We start from the raw sequence: 18012 nt of genomic DNA on the forward strand, positions 1-18012 counted from the left end.
GAACCCAACGAATAATAACTGACTAATAATAATAACATATTCTAAATATCTAAAATGGTAAAATCCTAATACAATATAAAACTATAATCTATTTAACTTTTTTTTGTACATACGTCACCAAGTTGTTTAATGTATTGCCTGACGTTATTTATCAATTCGTTTCAGAATCATACAGTGTTTTCCTTCCCATTTTATTCTAGTTAAAAAGAGACAGGATGCTGTCTGATAAGTTCGTACACAAACGAATGAGCCTGTCAAAGTCGTCCGGTTGTCAGACGTATGCAAAATTCTTGAAAACAATAGTGATAAGAGGTTATAACTCTAACCTATAAACTATTGTGGCTGTATAATTAACTGTAGTTTTTAGATGTACTAAAATGTTAAAATAAATTATATTTGGTAACATTTTTGCTCGATTATTTTATTTAGATTAGAATTTTGTTGTCATAGTCAGTTGAAAAGTCAGAGTTGATGCGGCAACATTGCTACGTTTTGATGTCACAAGTTTAAATGACGTATATACAATATAACTTTGAACAGACTATATATCGTTATATTTTCTTGAATGAGGTCTAACCCAACTATATTTTCGTAACATTATCGTTAATTTAATTTAAAAAAAAACAACGAGAAACGTATCAATGTTGTTTAATTAAATTTAGATCGCACACCTGTTCGAGATAGCTATGAGATAACTGATATCAAAAAACTACCGAACTAGAATTGGAACAAACTATTGAACACGATGAGCAAATTTCAAGAAACTAAACCAGAGAAAGATAGAAAAAAAAATCGAACAAAAACAAGGACGGTGCATCGTTAACTGGCCGATCTGTCTCGGGGCCGCGGAGTACTGACCTCTTCGTCACCTACCTCGGCCTTCTTGGCCTTGGGATCGGCGACCTGAAGCGTCTCGTCCGGAGGCAATCGCCACGAGTTTCTGGAACAAAGAAGAGGATACATTAGTTTTTTTAATTATCATCAATGTTTTAGAATATATGGTGTGTGATGGTAGAGTAAGTTTTGTGTTCGACAATAGACTACTCTATTAGTGCTCTAATAATATGTTTCATTTGATCGACAAGTAAACACGATCTTGGAACAGAGCGACCAAAAGCTATTTACAAGATATAGAATTATTATATGAAATATTATAAAGGTTTTTTTGAAATTGGAACCAATTTTCCAATGTTTTATTATTTTTGTTCATTAACGGCTATGTATTCAATTACATAGTTACACTACTAGAGATCTGTATCACGCATTTTTTATTCTGACCTGAAACCAGGCGGTAGAATATATGACGCATAGCTCATCGCGTATACTTGTCTTGGAGTGACAAGTTAGACCAGGTTACTGTTACTACATTAAATTTAGGTATATGGCACCCGCTGATCGGGCAGACGGCATAGGGCACGAGGACCCAGTGATTCTATTGATTCGCAAACTTGAGTTAACACACGACTGGAGCTTGTCGTACGGGGGCAAAAGTTATTAATGTAGCGACGGATAAATTCGTTTCAACCTGGAAACTGGAAGTTAGCGGTAATGCGGTGCTAAGCTCCCAGCATGTCGACCAGCTTGCGAACAAGCACGTTTTGAGAAGAACTTGAGCTGAGTTGTTGTTTGTGGAATGATTAAGATATGAAGTGCTTGATTTCTGGAGTGCCAGTTTCCCTATGAATTCGATTATTTCTGACAAACCATGGAGCGCTTAAAATTCTCCTGAGGAACTTATTTCGGAAAACTTGAAGCCGTTTCACCTGGCTGGATGTAACAAACGTGAAGTAGACATTAGATCCGTAGAGGCTATTCTCGAACCTTTTTGGATTGCTTTCTGGATTTGGGAATGCCAACCGAACCGACGGTCAAAGTGGAGACGTAGGTACGTGACTTTGTCCAGACATGGAATTGTTGCGGTATCAGTATTAAGTTGCGAGACGCGCAGTGAGTAACGCTTCTTATGGAAAATTATGGCCTGAGTTTTGTGGGGGTTTTTCGCTATGCTAATTCTTTGAAAAGTTACCAGAAACTTTTCCCAATAACATACAGCCTATCCAAAATTTTTTGAATATGCGCCATCAAGATGTTTAGTATATTGTCTGTCGCAATTTGTAAATTCGTTTTAGAATCAGACAATATGTTTCTTCTCATTTTAGTCGAGTTAAAAAAAAAGACGGAGAAGGCGAGAAGAGTAAACAAATGAGCCTGTCAAAGTCGTCCTGTTATCCGATGTATGCAAAATTATTGACAGTAATAGTGATAAGATGTTATAACTCTAACCTATTAACTATTGTGGCTGTTAATTAACTGTAGTTTCTAAATATAGTATAATCACTACATAGTATAAAACAAAGTCGCCTTTTCTGTCCCTATATCCCTATGTGCGCTTAAATCTTTAAAACTACGCAACGGATTTTGATGCGGTTTTTTTCAATAGATAGAGTGATTCAAGAGGAAGGTTTATATGTATAATACATGCATAATGTACTAAGGCAACATTGCTAATATTAGAGGTTTCTAACGTGATGTCGTAAATTAACCTATTTTTTAGGCTTATTTAGCAATTAGCAAAAACGCTGCCTAACCCTACGAGTTAGATCAAATTAATGTACTACAGTATTGTACACCATAAAAAGGTTTACAAAAAAGTCCGCGATGGTATATGTTTATCTTTTAGGGATAACCCACATTAACCATTTTTATTGTTTACTTTTTACGTGAGAAAATGGCTTATTTACGAAGCTATTTTAAGCAATACGGCATTAATCCTTATCGAATTAAGTACCTTAAATACAGTGTGCAATTAATATAGATCAATATGGTTCCTTACAGCATGTAAATTAAACAAATATTTTCGGAGATATTACAAATTTAAAATTTGCGTTTAAAAATGTGTAATGTAATAAAAATTGTATGAATTTAGATATTCCAAAGATAGCAGGAAATCTTCATAGTAAGTATAGGGGAAGAGGAATTATTTTACTCCAAATTTAATGCGTGCAGGCCAAGGGCAGTAATGAATGAACCAAAAATACTGGATCGATTTTAATCATGTTTTCATTGAGTGACATAGGCATATATATTTTATGCCCGTGCAAAGTCGGAGCGGGCCGCTATGTTTTTATATACAACGTTCATATTTTTTCTGTAGTGTATTTAATTTAGTATCAGCATTGCACCCGTGCGAAGCCGGGGCGTGTCGCTAGTGTATATATATATTAATGTATATTTTATTTAGATTAAAATTTTGTTGTATGTCAAAGGCCAACAGAACTAAAACTCAGAATAGATGCGGCAATATTGCGACGTTTTGATGTCATAAATTTAAATGACGTATTTACAAAATAACTTTGAACAGACTATATATATATATATATATATATATATATATATATATATATATATAGTGTGTCATTAGATGGTAGTATAAAATTACCTGTCAGCATGCACATTGGCGTGCATCCCGTCGCTGTCGGCCGAGCCGTCACTGGCGCCGCCTTACGTCGTCTTACCCCCGACGCCGCCACTGTCGCGACTTACTGCGACGCTGGCCGAAGCTAGTCGAATACGGCCGAGGCTGGATGTTGGCGGATGTGGCGGTAGGGGCGTCGATGATGAGAGGCGGGGGGGAGGATGGTCGTTCGTGTGGCGTCAAAGACTGATGCCCAACCGATCTATCCTGCAACAAAATTGACCGATTCATTTTCCGTTCGGATAATTAAAGGCGATTTTTTGACGTTTACAAATTGGGCGGCCGTCGATTTTCCACCAGGCCGGTCGCCTAATGGTTCACGCGGTTGCTTTAAAATAACTAAAATTCTGTGAGTTTCCGCAACGACAGATAAAATGTGACCTACGACTTCTACTGTATGAAGCATGGACTGAAATATCCCGGGCTCATAGATGGCGCCAGCTTTATGGCATTTTGCCGGCTTAGGCAACCGGCCATACTATATAACGAGTATTTCTTCTTCTTATGCTTTCTGCTTTATAATTTATGGCCGTTTGTCAACTGGTTTAATTGGCCAGTTGACTATTGCAGTCGGCCAGGTATAAATTCAAAATACAACCCTTGGAAATTCTCTCTATCTCTCTCTCTCTCATTTTTCCGACGGTTAGAAGAAGTACCCTCATGTCGTGTCGGACCAGATTATGCCAACAGAAAATACCACGTGGTTCTTGTTTCTACTAAGTTACTGTGTAAGTTCTCATCAAAACTCACACACTCATCGTCTTTTCACTTTGTACTAACCTTCAAAAGAAAGCTGTTAAAATTTCATGGTATTCCACTCATAATTTTCCGAGTTATTATGCTAAGATTGACACTACTTTTGTTGTTTTCAAAACAATGGATTAAAAGCAATTTCCTGTTTTAATTTTACACCATCTCTGGATGGAAAGATATCAAAAAAACGTGTTCGTTTTATATTGCATGAGCATTTGACTATAAGGAATTCTCTGTTCAAAGTGGGTGCCGCGTTTGCTTACTGTTGACCAAAGACAAAAATGTGTTGATGAATCTGAGCAGTGTATGGACATGTAATAGTAACATGGATACATCATTTCACTCCGGAATCAAAACGAACGCCCTCTGAGTGAAGAGCAACTCGTGAACCTCGTCCAAAGCGTCCAAAAGCAATACAATCGCCAGAAAGGCTCAGGCCTCGATATTTTGGGATTTGCGTTGTGTAATATTCATCAATTATCTTTAGAAAGGAAATATCGTCAACAGTGAATATTATATAGAGTTATTGGACCTTTTGAAGGCCGATACTGCAAAGAAACTACCGCATATGGCAAAGAAAAACAATTGTTTCATCAAGACAATGCATCGTGTCACAAGTCAATCGAAATAATAGCAAAATTACATGAATTGAACTTCGAATTGCTGCCTCATCCACCGTATTCGCTAGATTTGGCTCCCAGCGACCACTGGCTGTTCGCAGACTTCAAAAACCTGCTCACCCATAAGAAATGTCGCTCGAATGAAAAGGCTATCGTTGAAACTAAGGCCTATTTTGAGGCAAAAGATAAATCGTTCTACAAAAGGGGTATGTATATAACATAAAATACAATATATAACACAAAATTTAATATAAAAATATTATTTCAAAATTTTCACTTGCTTATTTTTCTTGTTTTTAACTAATTAAAACAAAAACGTAGATACAAAAAAAAACGTAAATAGCCGTTGTATTTAATTACGTTCATTTAAAGAAAAAACGCCATTAAAGTTAGAAGTTACCGTTGTTCGAGGAAGCCGGTCAAACTAAAAGTCTCCAAAAGTAATTACAAAAAAGTGTAATCAGCTTTCGACCGAAACTTCAATTAAATTATCTAGTTGAAAGGGCCATTTAAAATTTTTTAAACCGATTTAGTCGAAAGCCTGGAAGTACTACTCAATAACCAACTTTAAATGTACGATATTCGAAATAGGTCAGTAGAAAGAGGTAATTCGCACAGAAACTTTAGTTTATTCAACTAAATTAGGGTTTTGTTTTGAATTAACAGAACAATACAATTAGTGAATATAAGAATTTTTTTAGTTTAATTCACTACACCTTTGTGATTGCATAGTTTCTAAAGACTATTTTGATTAATATTTGCTGCTTACATCACAAGCAGGACTAAGACAGTGCTGAAATTGAAGCCCAACCCTATTTATACTAAATATGATATAAAAATAGGGAAAATGAAAATGTCGATGGGAGCTCTTGTAGATCATGTAATAACAACCGGTTGTTCTGAGGCCAGAACATCTATCAATAATTTTAAACAGATGGAATATGATAGAGACATACAAATAGAGAGCATGACCAACAAGACCAATTGTAAAATTTCTAGTATGGAATCACAGGAAGAATGCACAGAAAGAAGGCAACTCAGATAAACGAGCAAGGACGAAGAAAAGGGGGTAAAAGCGAATTTGAGATAAATATGTCAGAGAAATACTTTAAAAAAGAAAAACAACACTGGCTGAAGCAAGAAGACTAAGCTGAGACAAAAAAGTGGAAGGAATTTATATAATTAGAAGGAGAAAATTAACTGTACCAATAAATAAGATAAAAAGTTGGACATATGTTATATACCGACTGAATAGTGACTGTGAGATGGGTTTGGTCTGTTTTCTAATAGATAGAAACCCACAGTGTCTCTTTGTACAGCCGAGATTAAAAGGCTATTCTAATGATCGAGTGATAAGGAAAATACAATATATTATTATATAAGAGTATAGGTAAATAAATTATTGTTTTGTAAATATAATGATGTATTGATTGAGATTTCTTTCAACTTAAAAGTACAATCATCCATTTGTTTTATGCTAGTAAATGTACAATATGTTAATCAAAAGCTCTAGGTAGTCAATTCATTAATGGGGTTTGTGAATCTAGAATAGTAGCGATAATATTTGGAGATTTTTAAGAAAATTTTACTGCTTTCATATATAGTCATGGCTTTTTCGTTTGGTTTTAACTATATTGGCTGTGTTTGATCTAAACGATTTTGGTTTTTTTATAGTAATGTTTATTTTTATGGTTCTTGGAGTTCTTGTTAATTGTTCAAATCTGTTAATTTATGTGAATATAGTGTTTTTATAAAAATAGAGAGCCATTATTTTTATTATCTTGTTTTATTCAATAATTTTTTAAATGTTTATTTCTTTCCTTATACATAGTCAACATTAATTCAATTATTTATCATATTTGTGTTGATTTATTTATAAAACAGTAATGATGATGTGTAATATGATGTTTTTATAAAAATAAAATAGCCGGATATATATTAATTATATTTTTATTATCTCGTTTTATTCAATACTTTTTTAAATAAAATATATTATTTCCAAATGTTACCATTTTTATTTACTTCCTGAACCTATATATTCACCTGCTTAATATATTAGACATTAAATCTAATAATCACGATAAAAAAATAAGTAATAAAAAATTTTTGTTTACTGCTGTTTTAAACTTACTATTTTAAAATTAAATGGAATCAATATGTGCATGCGCCAAATCCGGAGATGTTGTGGAGCAGTGTATCCTCACCAAATACAATGGCTACTTAGCCCTAAACTATGGAAATCCAGAGTCACCAAATTTTGGGAAATCATTGTACAGAGGGACACCATGGAAATTTGGTCAGAAACAGTTCAATTTTGAAGATCTTCAAAGGTAAACTGGTGGACGAAGGTAAAGGAGATACAGCTCCATCGAACTTTAAGATAAGTTATGCAAGTGTTCAGACGAAGAAATGGTAACGAGAAACCTTAGTCATTTTATTTTACTAATAATTCACGTTAAATTATTACCCTCCACTATTGAACAGGAAAGGATGGAAATCACTTTGACCGAGGTTAAGATTAAAATAAAAAATGGTATTAATACAAAAAAGGCTCCTAGTTTTGACCTAACTACTTCTGGAACTTCCAAGAAAAGTACTATTTAAGATCGTCTACATAATAAATGCTTCTTTCAGAACACATTATGTACCACAACTGTGGAAGGTGGATAGTGTAATTATGAATTTGGTATCAGGAAACAACATTCCATGGCTGATAAGGTTCACATAAAAACACTAGAGGAAAATCAAGTTTGGTTTAAAGAATAAGATTTCTCCCTGGATAATGTTCAAAAACTTTAGTCATATATAAATGACTAATACTTCAGAGTCAAATAAGAAGGTGCCTACTGTGACTTGAAGAAAATACAAGCAGGTGTGCCACAAGAAAGTTTATTGGGACCAGTTTTTTATCTGATGTACAATGGAGATTTGCCTACATTCAACAAAAATGCTGTTATTACATTTTCAGGATACACTGCAATTCTAAATATTGAAGAAAACGACAGTATATGAAATACAATGCTGGACAGAAAAATGGCGCATCAGAATGACTCAAAATAAATGAGTACATATCGACTTCACCCACAAAAGAATCTAGCACAAGCCAGTATATATTAATCAACAAGTAGTCCCGTATTGAAATACAGCCAAATATCTTGGAATTAACGCTGATGTTAACATTATGTCGAAGCAACATTTTAAGAAGACCCCAAGTTGAAGTACAAATATACTGATTTTTAGGTAGATATTCAGCCCTCTCAGTATATTGCCACCTTTTGCTTTACCAGCAAGTCTTGAGACCTATGTGAATTTATGGCGTTCAATTCTGGGGTTGTACCAGCCAAAGCAATAGAATTGTCACACAAAGATTTCAGTACAAGGTACTACGAGATATTGTTGATGCTCCATGGTACAGTCCCAAAGAAAATTTGCATAAAAACCTGAAGGTAGACACTCTCGATATCGTTATCAAGGACTATGGCCAAATATATGAACAAAGGCTCCATCAATGTTGATTTTCATCAACTCCTAGATAATAGCAGTTAAGTCAGAAGATTAAAAAGAGTAGAACCATTTGATTTAGTTCAGTGAAGTTATAAATAACTTAATGCACATTAAAAACAGTGACATAGTACTTTGTAATGTTAAAACCATAGCAATGAGGATGATAAAAGTAACTTATTAATGCTAATTTGCTAGATTGGTATATGAAATAAAGGGTGTTTCCCAACAAAGGCGTGAGAGGGGGGAATTTCCAAAAACCGAATTACAAGACCCATTAATCCGCCATCGATAATTTAAATTGGTCAAATTCGTCTATACAGGCGCGACGACCCGCATTCGTAACGGAAACAGATTAAAAAACTATTAAGAACTTCTCTCATCTCCGTTGTTTATTTTTCCAATAAAGATTAAACCCAAAAGTGGATGATAAATAACTGGAAGATTACATCGGTTTTTTCCCTCTCCCCTCTCTGTCTATCTATCCGGCTCCGTCTCTCTCTCTCTCCCTCTCGGTCCGTTTTTTTCGCTTTTGGTAGTGAGAGTCGGCCTCATCCACTCCGGTTTTTCGCACACGAGTACGGGACCAGCGGAGGAAGTGAAATGTATCGATCTGCAGGAGACTGCGTATCTCGCAGTCTCACGCTCACCTTGCGGAATGAGTCCCCCGCTCTACTTCGTAAGTTGGGATCGCTTCCTGTGGATATTCGCCGCAAAACGTCTGGACCAATTCGCACGCCGATCTCTTGCCGAGATGTCTCGCATCGTTTTCGCGAAAAATACCGTTCCAGTTGGGTGTTTAGTTATATTATGAATTATATCTATAGTCTATTCAAAACAGTAGTGACGCACCTGTCGAAAGTTGTAAATTCGTTTTACAGTCAGCCAATATTTTCTTCCTCATGTTATTCTATTTAAAAAGAGATAGAATGCTGTTTGACAAGCTCGATCATGTAACCGAAAGAGCCTGCAATAGTCGTTCGTTTGTCAAACGCCAGCAAAATTCTTCAAAATATTATAATTACGGGTTATAAGCCGGCAAACCTTGTTTTAACGCTTGGTTCTAATAAATTTGAAATCGCCGCGGTTTTTATTGAAAATATTCTTTGGGCGTTGCAGCTGCCCTGAATAGTAGTACGGGCACGGTCACTAAAGTATCCCAAGTAATAAAAAACAATATAACCTAAAATTCACCAAAAATAAACCGTGTTTATGCGGAACAGATGACGATTCAAGATCAGCTTGTTGTTAGCTGTATCAGAGATCAGATATACGAAATGTGAAAAACAGTAAGTAGTTTTTCCAATCGAAACATAATTTAATACAATTATTTCAGAGAACAGTGTTAGTCTGGAAAGTATCCATAAAAAGCCAAAAGATATACAGCTCATTGAGAGATGTACAATATCCCTTCATACACTGTTGAGTAATATAGGATTTAAGTGGTGTAGAGATAACCGACGAAGGGGTTTAAAGGAACTTCCACACATTGCTTTTAAAAAAATACAATTATTAAAAATATAACATCAAGGAAGAATTATTATATCAATTTGTATATTTAGATGAGCCATGAATATTTCAGAATGGTACAGGATCACTCATGGCAATATGATAATAAATATATTGTAAAGACAACAAAAGTTGATCGAAAAAGGTAAATGTTGGAATAACTATCGATTAAATTTTATTAGTCATAACATTTATTAATAATTCACTGCAGACATATAGTTCTTCATGCTGAAAACAAATGATTTTACTCCTGGCGCAGAATTAGTGTTTTGCTCTAAATCCAAGGGTGATCCATTAGTATTATAATATTGTTTTCAAGAATTTTGCATAGGTCTGACAACCGGACGACTTTGACTTTGAACGAATTTACAAGTTGCGGCAGGCAATACATTAAACATCTTGCTGACGTATGTACAAAAACTTTGAATACACTATATGTGTCAAATAACATTGCATACTTAATCCTAGCGACATCTGTTAGTAAGCCCAGTAATTATTTTCCGGTACACCTGGCAATAACTCAGCAAATAAAGTTCTCTCAATTGTTGAGAAAATTCTTATCCTATGGGAAGAAGGACGTCATTTTTGTAATCGCCATACCCAAAAAAAAACATAAATATCACATCACAAAACGTAAACTTAAACTTCTCTAATATATATAAGCAGATAAATAAAATCGATAGCGTCAATATAAATAGTTTTTCTCTGCGCTTTATTATCCTAAGGTGATTTCTTATAGAACTTGATAACTTCCGAAAATGGAGTGACACGTTTTAGAAGAAAGTTCTCTCTCGGCTAGGAACTTTTTCTTTTCCGCGAAACTTTTCTAACTTCGACACCGGAACGATTGTTTAAAAAAGTCGATTTATTTTACTTCCCCCCAATTTTTTTGCTTTATGCTACAGATAATCCTTATGGATATCGACAAAAATTAATGGCAATAAATTAAAAGCAGAACCTACCATAATATCTAAGTATATTGTATATTATTTTGTTTATCATATCATATTAAGTTAATTTAATTTATTAGATATATACGTTATCTTTAATGGAAATGATCCACATTTCTCATCACTAAACATTTTTTTACTGCAGTTATAGAGAAAACAATTTTGATCTAATGGTTCGCGACATTCAATATCTAGATGTCACTGTGTGTACTTTGAACATATTACTTGTTTGAATAGCTATAGTAAGAGCCACGAAGGCATTTGGTTGGTTCATTGCATTCCTATGGTGTATGTTTTTATTTTGAGAACCATTTCAGTGTGCAGAGGTAAATACAGTATTTTTAGTGTTTTCTATGGTTTTATGATTAAAATATAATTAAAATTCGTTCGTTATAATGCATATTAGGTCTAAAAGTGCAACCGGGTATAAAGAAAGCAAAATAGTGAGACATCGTTTTCCTTTCAAGACATTTACGACTCTTTTTTGTATATTTGAAAGTCTCCTTTTACCAATGGGGGTTTATCTGGACTGGAATTACAGTTTACGGTCCGGTCCTACCCGGCCTGATTACTGACGTGACTGGAATCACATTCCTTGTCGAATTTTGCAGTCTTGTCAAAGAAATGCAAATGTTGAACAGTCACTCTATTTAATGATTTGTATACAATTATAAACACTTAAAAAGCTAACCTACTTCTTACCTTTTTATCAACAATAGGGCAATAATGGTGAAAATATTGACCACAGTATGTGTACAACTGAAGATTTTTGAAGTTTGATGAATGAATTTTTAAAAATTTGAAATAGTATTATTTTTTTAATGGATTAATTTATTTAAAAACTGTATTTCGGCTAAGTATATAAATTAATATAGTTTGCTATAAGGTTTTGCAAAAATTATGTTAAAAAATGTAGTTAGGTGAAGTTCTTGTTTATAATCTGTTATGTCTAACTCTGTAAAACAATATGATATAAAGTTTATAGAGGCAAGAGTATATTTCCTATCATACTTAACAACTCTGTCAATATTGGGTTGCTAGACACGCTGGAAGTTCTACACTTAACAGAGTTACCACACAAGTGCCTTCCAATTACCACTTCTTTAGAACGAAACTGTATAGCTTGATTGGCACAAAGTCTCGAAATGATGAAGAAATTTGCAAATGGATCGATGATTGAATGGGTGCCAAACCACCAAAGTTCTTCAGAGGCTGTATCACCATATTCCAAGAAAGATGGGAACAAGTTGTAGAAAATAATGGAAAATATTATGTTTAATATATATTGCACCAACTTTTGTCAGTAAATACCTTTTAAAAGCAGCAAAATCATGCCAATACCTAACATATTAGTTACAAAATAAATATGATACAACTATTAACCCATTTTATAAACAATAACTCTCACAAATTAACCTTCCAACCTCTATAATGTCGCAGCAGCCCCCCACTAGCTTACGCCAACAGTTCACCTACCAAGCAAACAGAACGTACTTTGGCCGAGAGAAAAAATAAACACACTGTGTCCTCGCATTATTTACATGGGGAGAATTTGTGCCAAGACCATCAAGATTTGTGGCCTGTAGTGTAAATAAATTTAGAAACTATCTTGTCGCAATGTCGCACTAAATGATAAACTTTCTGGAATATCCTCAGCCAGTACTTGACCGAAAACTATTTTAATCTAATGTGGTTGTCGCTAAAATTATACTGCAAAACTGTTATTAGCGTACTTTGAACGAGATTAATGTGTACATAGTATTAGGCATAGTACAGGATGTTGCAGTAAAATAGTGTTGACCGACTAGACGTTGGCTAGATATAAAGTATATGAAAAATGATGCGGAAATTTGTTGCTTTTTTTTGATGAATTTGAATAATTGTGAAGAAAACAACAAAAACAATAATTTTGTTTTCCCATGTAGTGTCACTGTCGCTGCCACTAGTGTCGTATTAGTTTCAATCTCATTCGTTCCTAGAATAAGAAACTTCTATTATACCATAAATAATCGTTGATAATATTCAAATTTGTATCAGAAATAAGATAACAGTAGTTCTGAGTTTTGGTTCAGCTTGTCTTTGACATACAACAAAATTCTAATCTAAATAAAATAATTGAACAAAAATCCAAAAAATCAAATATAATTTACCTTAACGTTATAGTACATCTAAAAACTACAATTAATTATACAGCCACAATAGTTTATAGGTTAGAGTTATGACCTCTTATCACTATTGCTTTCAAGAATTTTCATACCTCTAACAACCCCGCAAACTTGATATAATCTGTTTAAAATAACCCACTATTCCCGAAATCTATTGGTCGTTTGTGTCTAATAATAGAGAGAAAAAACCTAATAATATCAGTTGGACTTCATTAACTATTACAAATTTTACATAAATAAAAAAGCCGATGAAGATAAAGAAGTAGGTTCAAGTATATTCTTAGATGCAGCACAAGCATTTGATAAGCTATGGCATGACAGCCTTGTTCATATGTTAAGCTAGAGAATATGTTATGGACACATCACATAGCATTATTAAAATCTTACGTTACAGCAAAAACATTTAAAGTCAGACAAAAGAAAGTCTACCCTACCCTATGAAAGAAGCTAAAGTAGGGGTACTACAAGGACATGTATTAGGGCCAATTCTTAACCCACTCTACTCATGTGATATACTAGAGTTCCCACTCTACTAAAGTACTGAGAAATATTATACACCCGGATACTACAGGACTGATTACTTACACCGAGACCTTCAGATGCCGACTGTCACTCAGAAAATCAAGAGAAAGATGAGGCATGAGGACAGACGTCATTCTCATGTTAATGTAGAAGTAATACAACTGTTGGATAACACCAGAACAGGACATAAGCTCAAAATAATCAAACCATCTGATCTACTGCAGTAGGGGTACTTAATGGAAAAGCAGTAGTGTTAATACATAAGCATTATTACACCAGAGACTAAGATAGGACCGATAGGTCCTCGGAGATATATACCTAGATTTATTTTAAAGTTATTTTAAAGACAAAATTGTAGGTTAATAGGCAACAATTAGTAACAATGTAATAAATAAGTTAAAAAATAATATATAAAAGCCTTGACCATGTAAAACAAAGCTTGAGCAAAATTAGCCAAAGTGTTCTTAACATTTCTTTTTACTTTTTAAGGAAATATATCTCGTTTTAAGCCGAAACAAGTGGAAGTCTCCGCCAACTTGATGGAACGTGTTTAAAATAACCCGTTATCCTGGAAATCTAATTTTAAACGGCCGCCCGTTCGTATCTCTGCATCCTCCGTAGACGGTCCTCCTTCGATCTGGTGCATTCGATTCGAAAGGCCGACGTCGAATCAACTGTCCCGGTCGGTGATTAATTGCCCGTAAAGTTTTCTAATGACGCCGCCAACGTTATGGGTTAGACTTGGCATATTTTGATTCGCAGACAAATTTATCATGGGATAGACGAAATTTTAGGGGTGGCATTTTCGTCGATAGAACGCCAGTAATAAATGAGCGTGCGGGAATATGCAGTAAATGGAGAGAGTCTTATGAAAAATGTCAATATAAGATAGACTAGTTAATATATGTAAAAATATCATTGTTATAGTCAAAGTTAATGACTAGAGACAACTATAAAACTTATTGAAACTAATTTTAAAATATCTTCTTTTTTTTGGCTACTAAAACTGTATTGGATATAAATTTTCTTTGATCTCTCACAAGTTGTAATCCATAATGTTTTCTGGATATTTTGTTTTCTTAAAACACAGACAGTACCATTCAAGGAAATCGTATATCGTTTATCATATATCATCGTGTATCGATTTTCAAAATTCATTTTTTATTCGAAAAAGTGGTGGACTTTCGAGGCGGACCCGTTGAAGTAAAGTCAGGATCTGATGGCGGAACAAAGTTTTCATATATGCTTTCATCTAAAATAATCAAATATTTGTGTATAATGTTTTTGCTGAACTGAAGGAAAATCGGAAGTCGTTCAGTGCAAGAGCCATTCAGTTTGGATTTTTAAGCACTAACCGCATCATATAAAATGTCGTACAAATATGGTTAGAGCGTTCAGTTCAGAGGCGGAGATCGCGCATTCGTATCCCAGCGGGGGCAACGACTTCTTGTTATTGTTCTAGTTTGGTTAACATTTGTCAAATCACTTAGTGTTCTTTCTTTTCATCATTCTATAATTGTTCCTTTATTCCTATTTTTCCTCATACGGGCTGTACCTTTACTTGGCCTACCCACTGTAATACTTAATAAAATCACTGTGTAATTTATTGAGTAAATATTTAACACTACAAAAAGAAAAACAAAATATTTTTAATACAAAAAAACGTTTTAAAAGAAAATGTGTACATATTAATTATATATACATATATACAATATATATATATATATATATATATATATACGTATCTTTTAAATCAAACAATAATCTAGATATGCGATCTAACGGCGATCGATAGTTTTGTTCATTTAAAACGAAGCTAGAATTCGAAATTCGTACCAATACAGTTAAATCAAACCGGGAACATCGAGTTCCCCTGAATATCAATGACCACAGTTCGCTGGGATACACAACCCAGATTTTATCGTCGAGATTTAGCTGTTTTATGAAACCGAGCATCACCCATTAAAGTTGCAAAGCAAAATCTCGCCAAAAGAAAACGTTTCCGGGCGAATTGATGACATAATAGTTTAGATATCATATCGTTCGATGTTCAATTTTCATTATTTGGTGTTTTATAGACGATATCGCGTAAACCCATATAAATAAAATCGTTCATTTATTTGAAAATCGAAATATAGCTAGCAAAGAAAGTGAGCGACAAAACTTTAGCACACTACAAATTTCTCATTACAGCTCTTAATAAAAGAAAATCATATCTTTTAGTTTCTATGACTAAAAGTGTTTAATCAAAGCATTCATGTAAACATTACAAAGAGATCGCTATCGTGTACTTATAAGTTTCGTATAAGATTGTTTCAGATGAACCACGCGACAAACTATAGAACATGCAGTGTTCAATTATCTAGCAAATCATTAACAAAATTTTTTAAAAATATGGAACGAAATCGTTTCGCAGCTGGCGTAAAAACAATTGTTAAAAATGTTTAACGTCTCCTACATGATGCTAGATATGTAAGAAGTATGATAGTTTCTCAGAAATCGCCTTTAAATGAAAAATATAAGAAAAAACACGTATATATTGCAAAGTGTTATGTATTAGGTCGCTATAGATTTTGAAGGTATAGTCTAAGAGCTAGCAACGCTTTTGAAAGAGAATTTCAGGTAGGCTGATCTTTTGACATATCTCCTTTCACTCTCTCGGCCAGCACCCGCAGAGTGGCGGCAGGAGTTACGTTAACCAGTGCGCATCGTACCTTGCATACGTATATGGATATTTTTTAATGACTTTTATATATATCGAGATTTATAGCCGATATTTATTTAACCAATATATCGATATATTGATATATTTTTTTAATTACATATGTTTCTTTAAGTTATTACATTGTTAAGTTTATCTGAACTAGACATGCTGTTTAACATGGGCTTCGAACCACGATCCTCGGCATTAAATTTACCGACTGTCGAGTGACCAACTTAGAAATCATCCCAGAAGGCATCCGGTCTTACCCAGCTTGGTCACTGGCGTCACAGGGATCATTTTCCTTGTCGGATTTAGCACTCATGCCTAGGAAAATCGCAAATTTGCGACCATGCCCCAGCAGGATTCGAAATCGCGACTATCGCAACAGCAGTTCGACCGTCCTGTCGCATTTAACACTGCGCCAACCAAGTCGGTTTTAGTGTATTTTGGTACTTAATTGTACGGATTCAGCAAAAATATTCTTCGATATATCGATTATCGATTATCGAAATCGATTCGTTATATCGAAACAGAGATTAATTACCGTCCATAATTATATTTCAAACACAACATTCAAATTTTAGCAAGTTGCAGGCCCCACTTATTTAAATATTATTGAAAATTATTTTAGAATGACAACACAACGACATAAAAAACACCACCTATAAAGAATTAATTTAGTATAATTACCAAATATAGCACATTATAAAACGAAACACAGCGTGGAATATAACGAAAGTCAGCTTTTCCTCTTTCTCTCCTAGCCTGCTCAGCAAATATGCCAGCAGGAACATTCTCTGACGAATGTTTTCGCAGCGAAATCCTTCTTCGTTTATGGCCATTCGCTTTTTTATCACTCTGGTCGTTTTTAAGAAAGAACTTCCATAAAAGAGCCATAAAACAAGAGCCTAAGTAAATATGTGGAGACGAATGACCAAGGGCCTTGATGGAGTGAGTTTAAATTAAGACAAAAATTGGATTGAATTTTTGATATACGTTCCGGTTTTTTCGTCAATGTGACATTTCCTGATTTACTGTGAATATATTATGAAACAGCAATGGAACTGTTTTAAATCAAGATAATTTGCTTTATTCCCTGAAATTTTTCGTTAATGCAGATTTTGGATGCTCTACCTTCATCTCTATTGTTTGTTGTAGCTTAGAAAATGTTATAACTTTTCCGCAACACATTTTTTTATTCTTGTTAGATGTACTTTATCTTGACGGTAGATTAAATTGGAAACATCATGTTAGACAAAAAGCAAAACACATTAGAACCAAAGTAAATAACTATACTGGTTAGTCGGAAGATACTCTCAACTTGGTCTAAAATCAAAGAGGTTGATTTATAAGACAAATATAAAGCCAATTTGGACCTATGGAGTGCAAATATGAGGTTGCCCTATTCATCCAAACCTGTCAAAGCAAGGTTCTTCTATTGATTGCTAATGCTTATCGCTACGTAACCAACGAAGAACTACACGATAACCAGGATATCAAATGCATTTGCGAAGTTATCTAAGACTTCACCTTGAAACACGAAAAAATATTACTAAATCATACTAACGAGGAAGCAATACAATTGTTGCATAGCGCGCAGGATGTCAGGAGATTGAAGCGAACCAAACCGTACGAACTTATATAAAGTGTATACCTTTACTGTAAACTATAGCTCAAGTTTTATAATTGAGAAATACATATTGATGTATTTTCTCGCACTCGTCTTGCTTGTGAATTAATCCAAGTACAAATGAAATGTTGTAATAAATTTATTTAATTTAAGATTGTACTAAGCGTATTTAATAAAGATGTT

General features: G+C 34.1%; 2 protein-coding genes across 3 annotated transcripts in view; both read right to left on the minus strand.

Annotated features, from left to right (window-relative positions):
- LOC143202984 (inactive dipeptidyl peptidase 10) overlaps positions 1-3605 on the minus strand; it is a 94679-nt gene extending 91074 nt beyond the window's left edge. The window contains exons 1-2 of one of the 2 annotated variants that reach the window (XM_076415031.1): positions 3440-3605; positions 859-940 (exon numbers count right to left, since the gene is read on the minus strand). In XM_076415031.1, the coding sequence (XP_076271146.1) occupies positions 859-940; positions 3440-3465 (108 nt within the window). In that variant the 5' untranslated portion in view covers positions 3466-3605. The remainder of the gene's footprint in view (positions 1-858; positions 941-3439) is intronic. The other variant, XM_076415032.1, reaches the window with a different exon arrangement.
- The window catches only part of LOC143203182 (uncharacterized), a 47456-nt gene continuing 32987 nt past the window's right edge, over positions 3544-18012 (minus strand). The window contains exon 3 of the mRNA XM_076415316.1: positions 3544-3682. The gene's annotated coding sequence lies outside the window, so the exon portion shown is untranslated. The remainder of the gene's footprint in view (positions 3683-18012) is intronic.

This window comes from Rhynchophorus ferrugineus, unplaced genomic scaffold, assembly GCF_030347505.1.
Source record: "Rhynchophorus ferrugineus isolate W39M unplaced genomic scaffold, kcgeb_rfMv2 rfM9, whole genome shotgun sequence".
NCBI lineage: Eukaryota > Metazoa > Arthropoda > Insecta > Coleoptera > Curculionidae > Rhynchophorus > Rhynchophorus ferrugineus.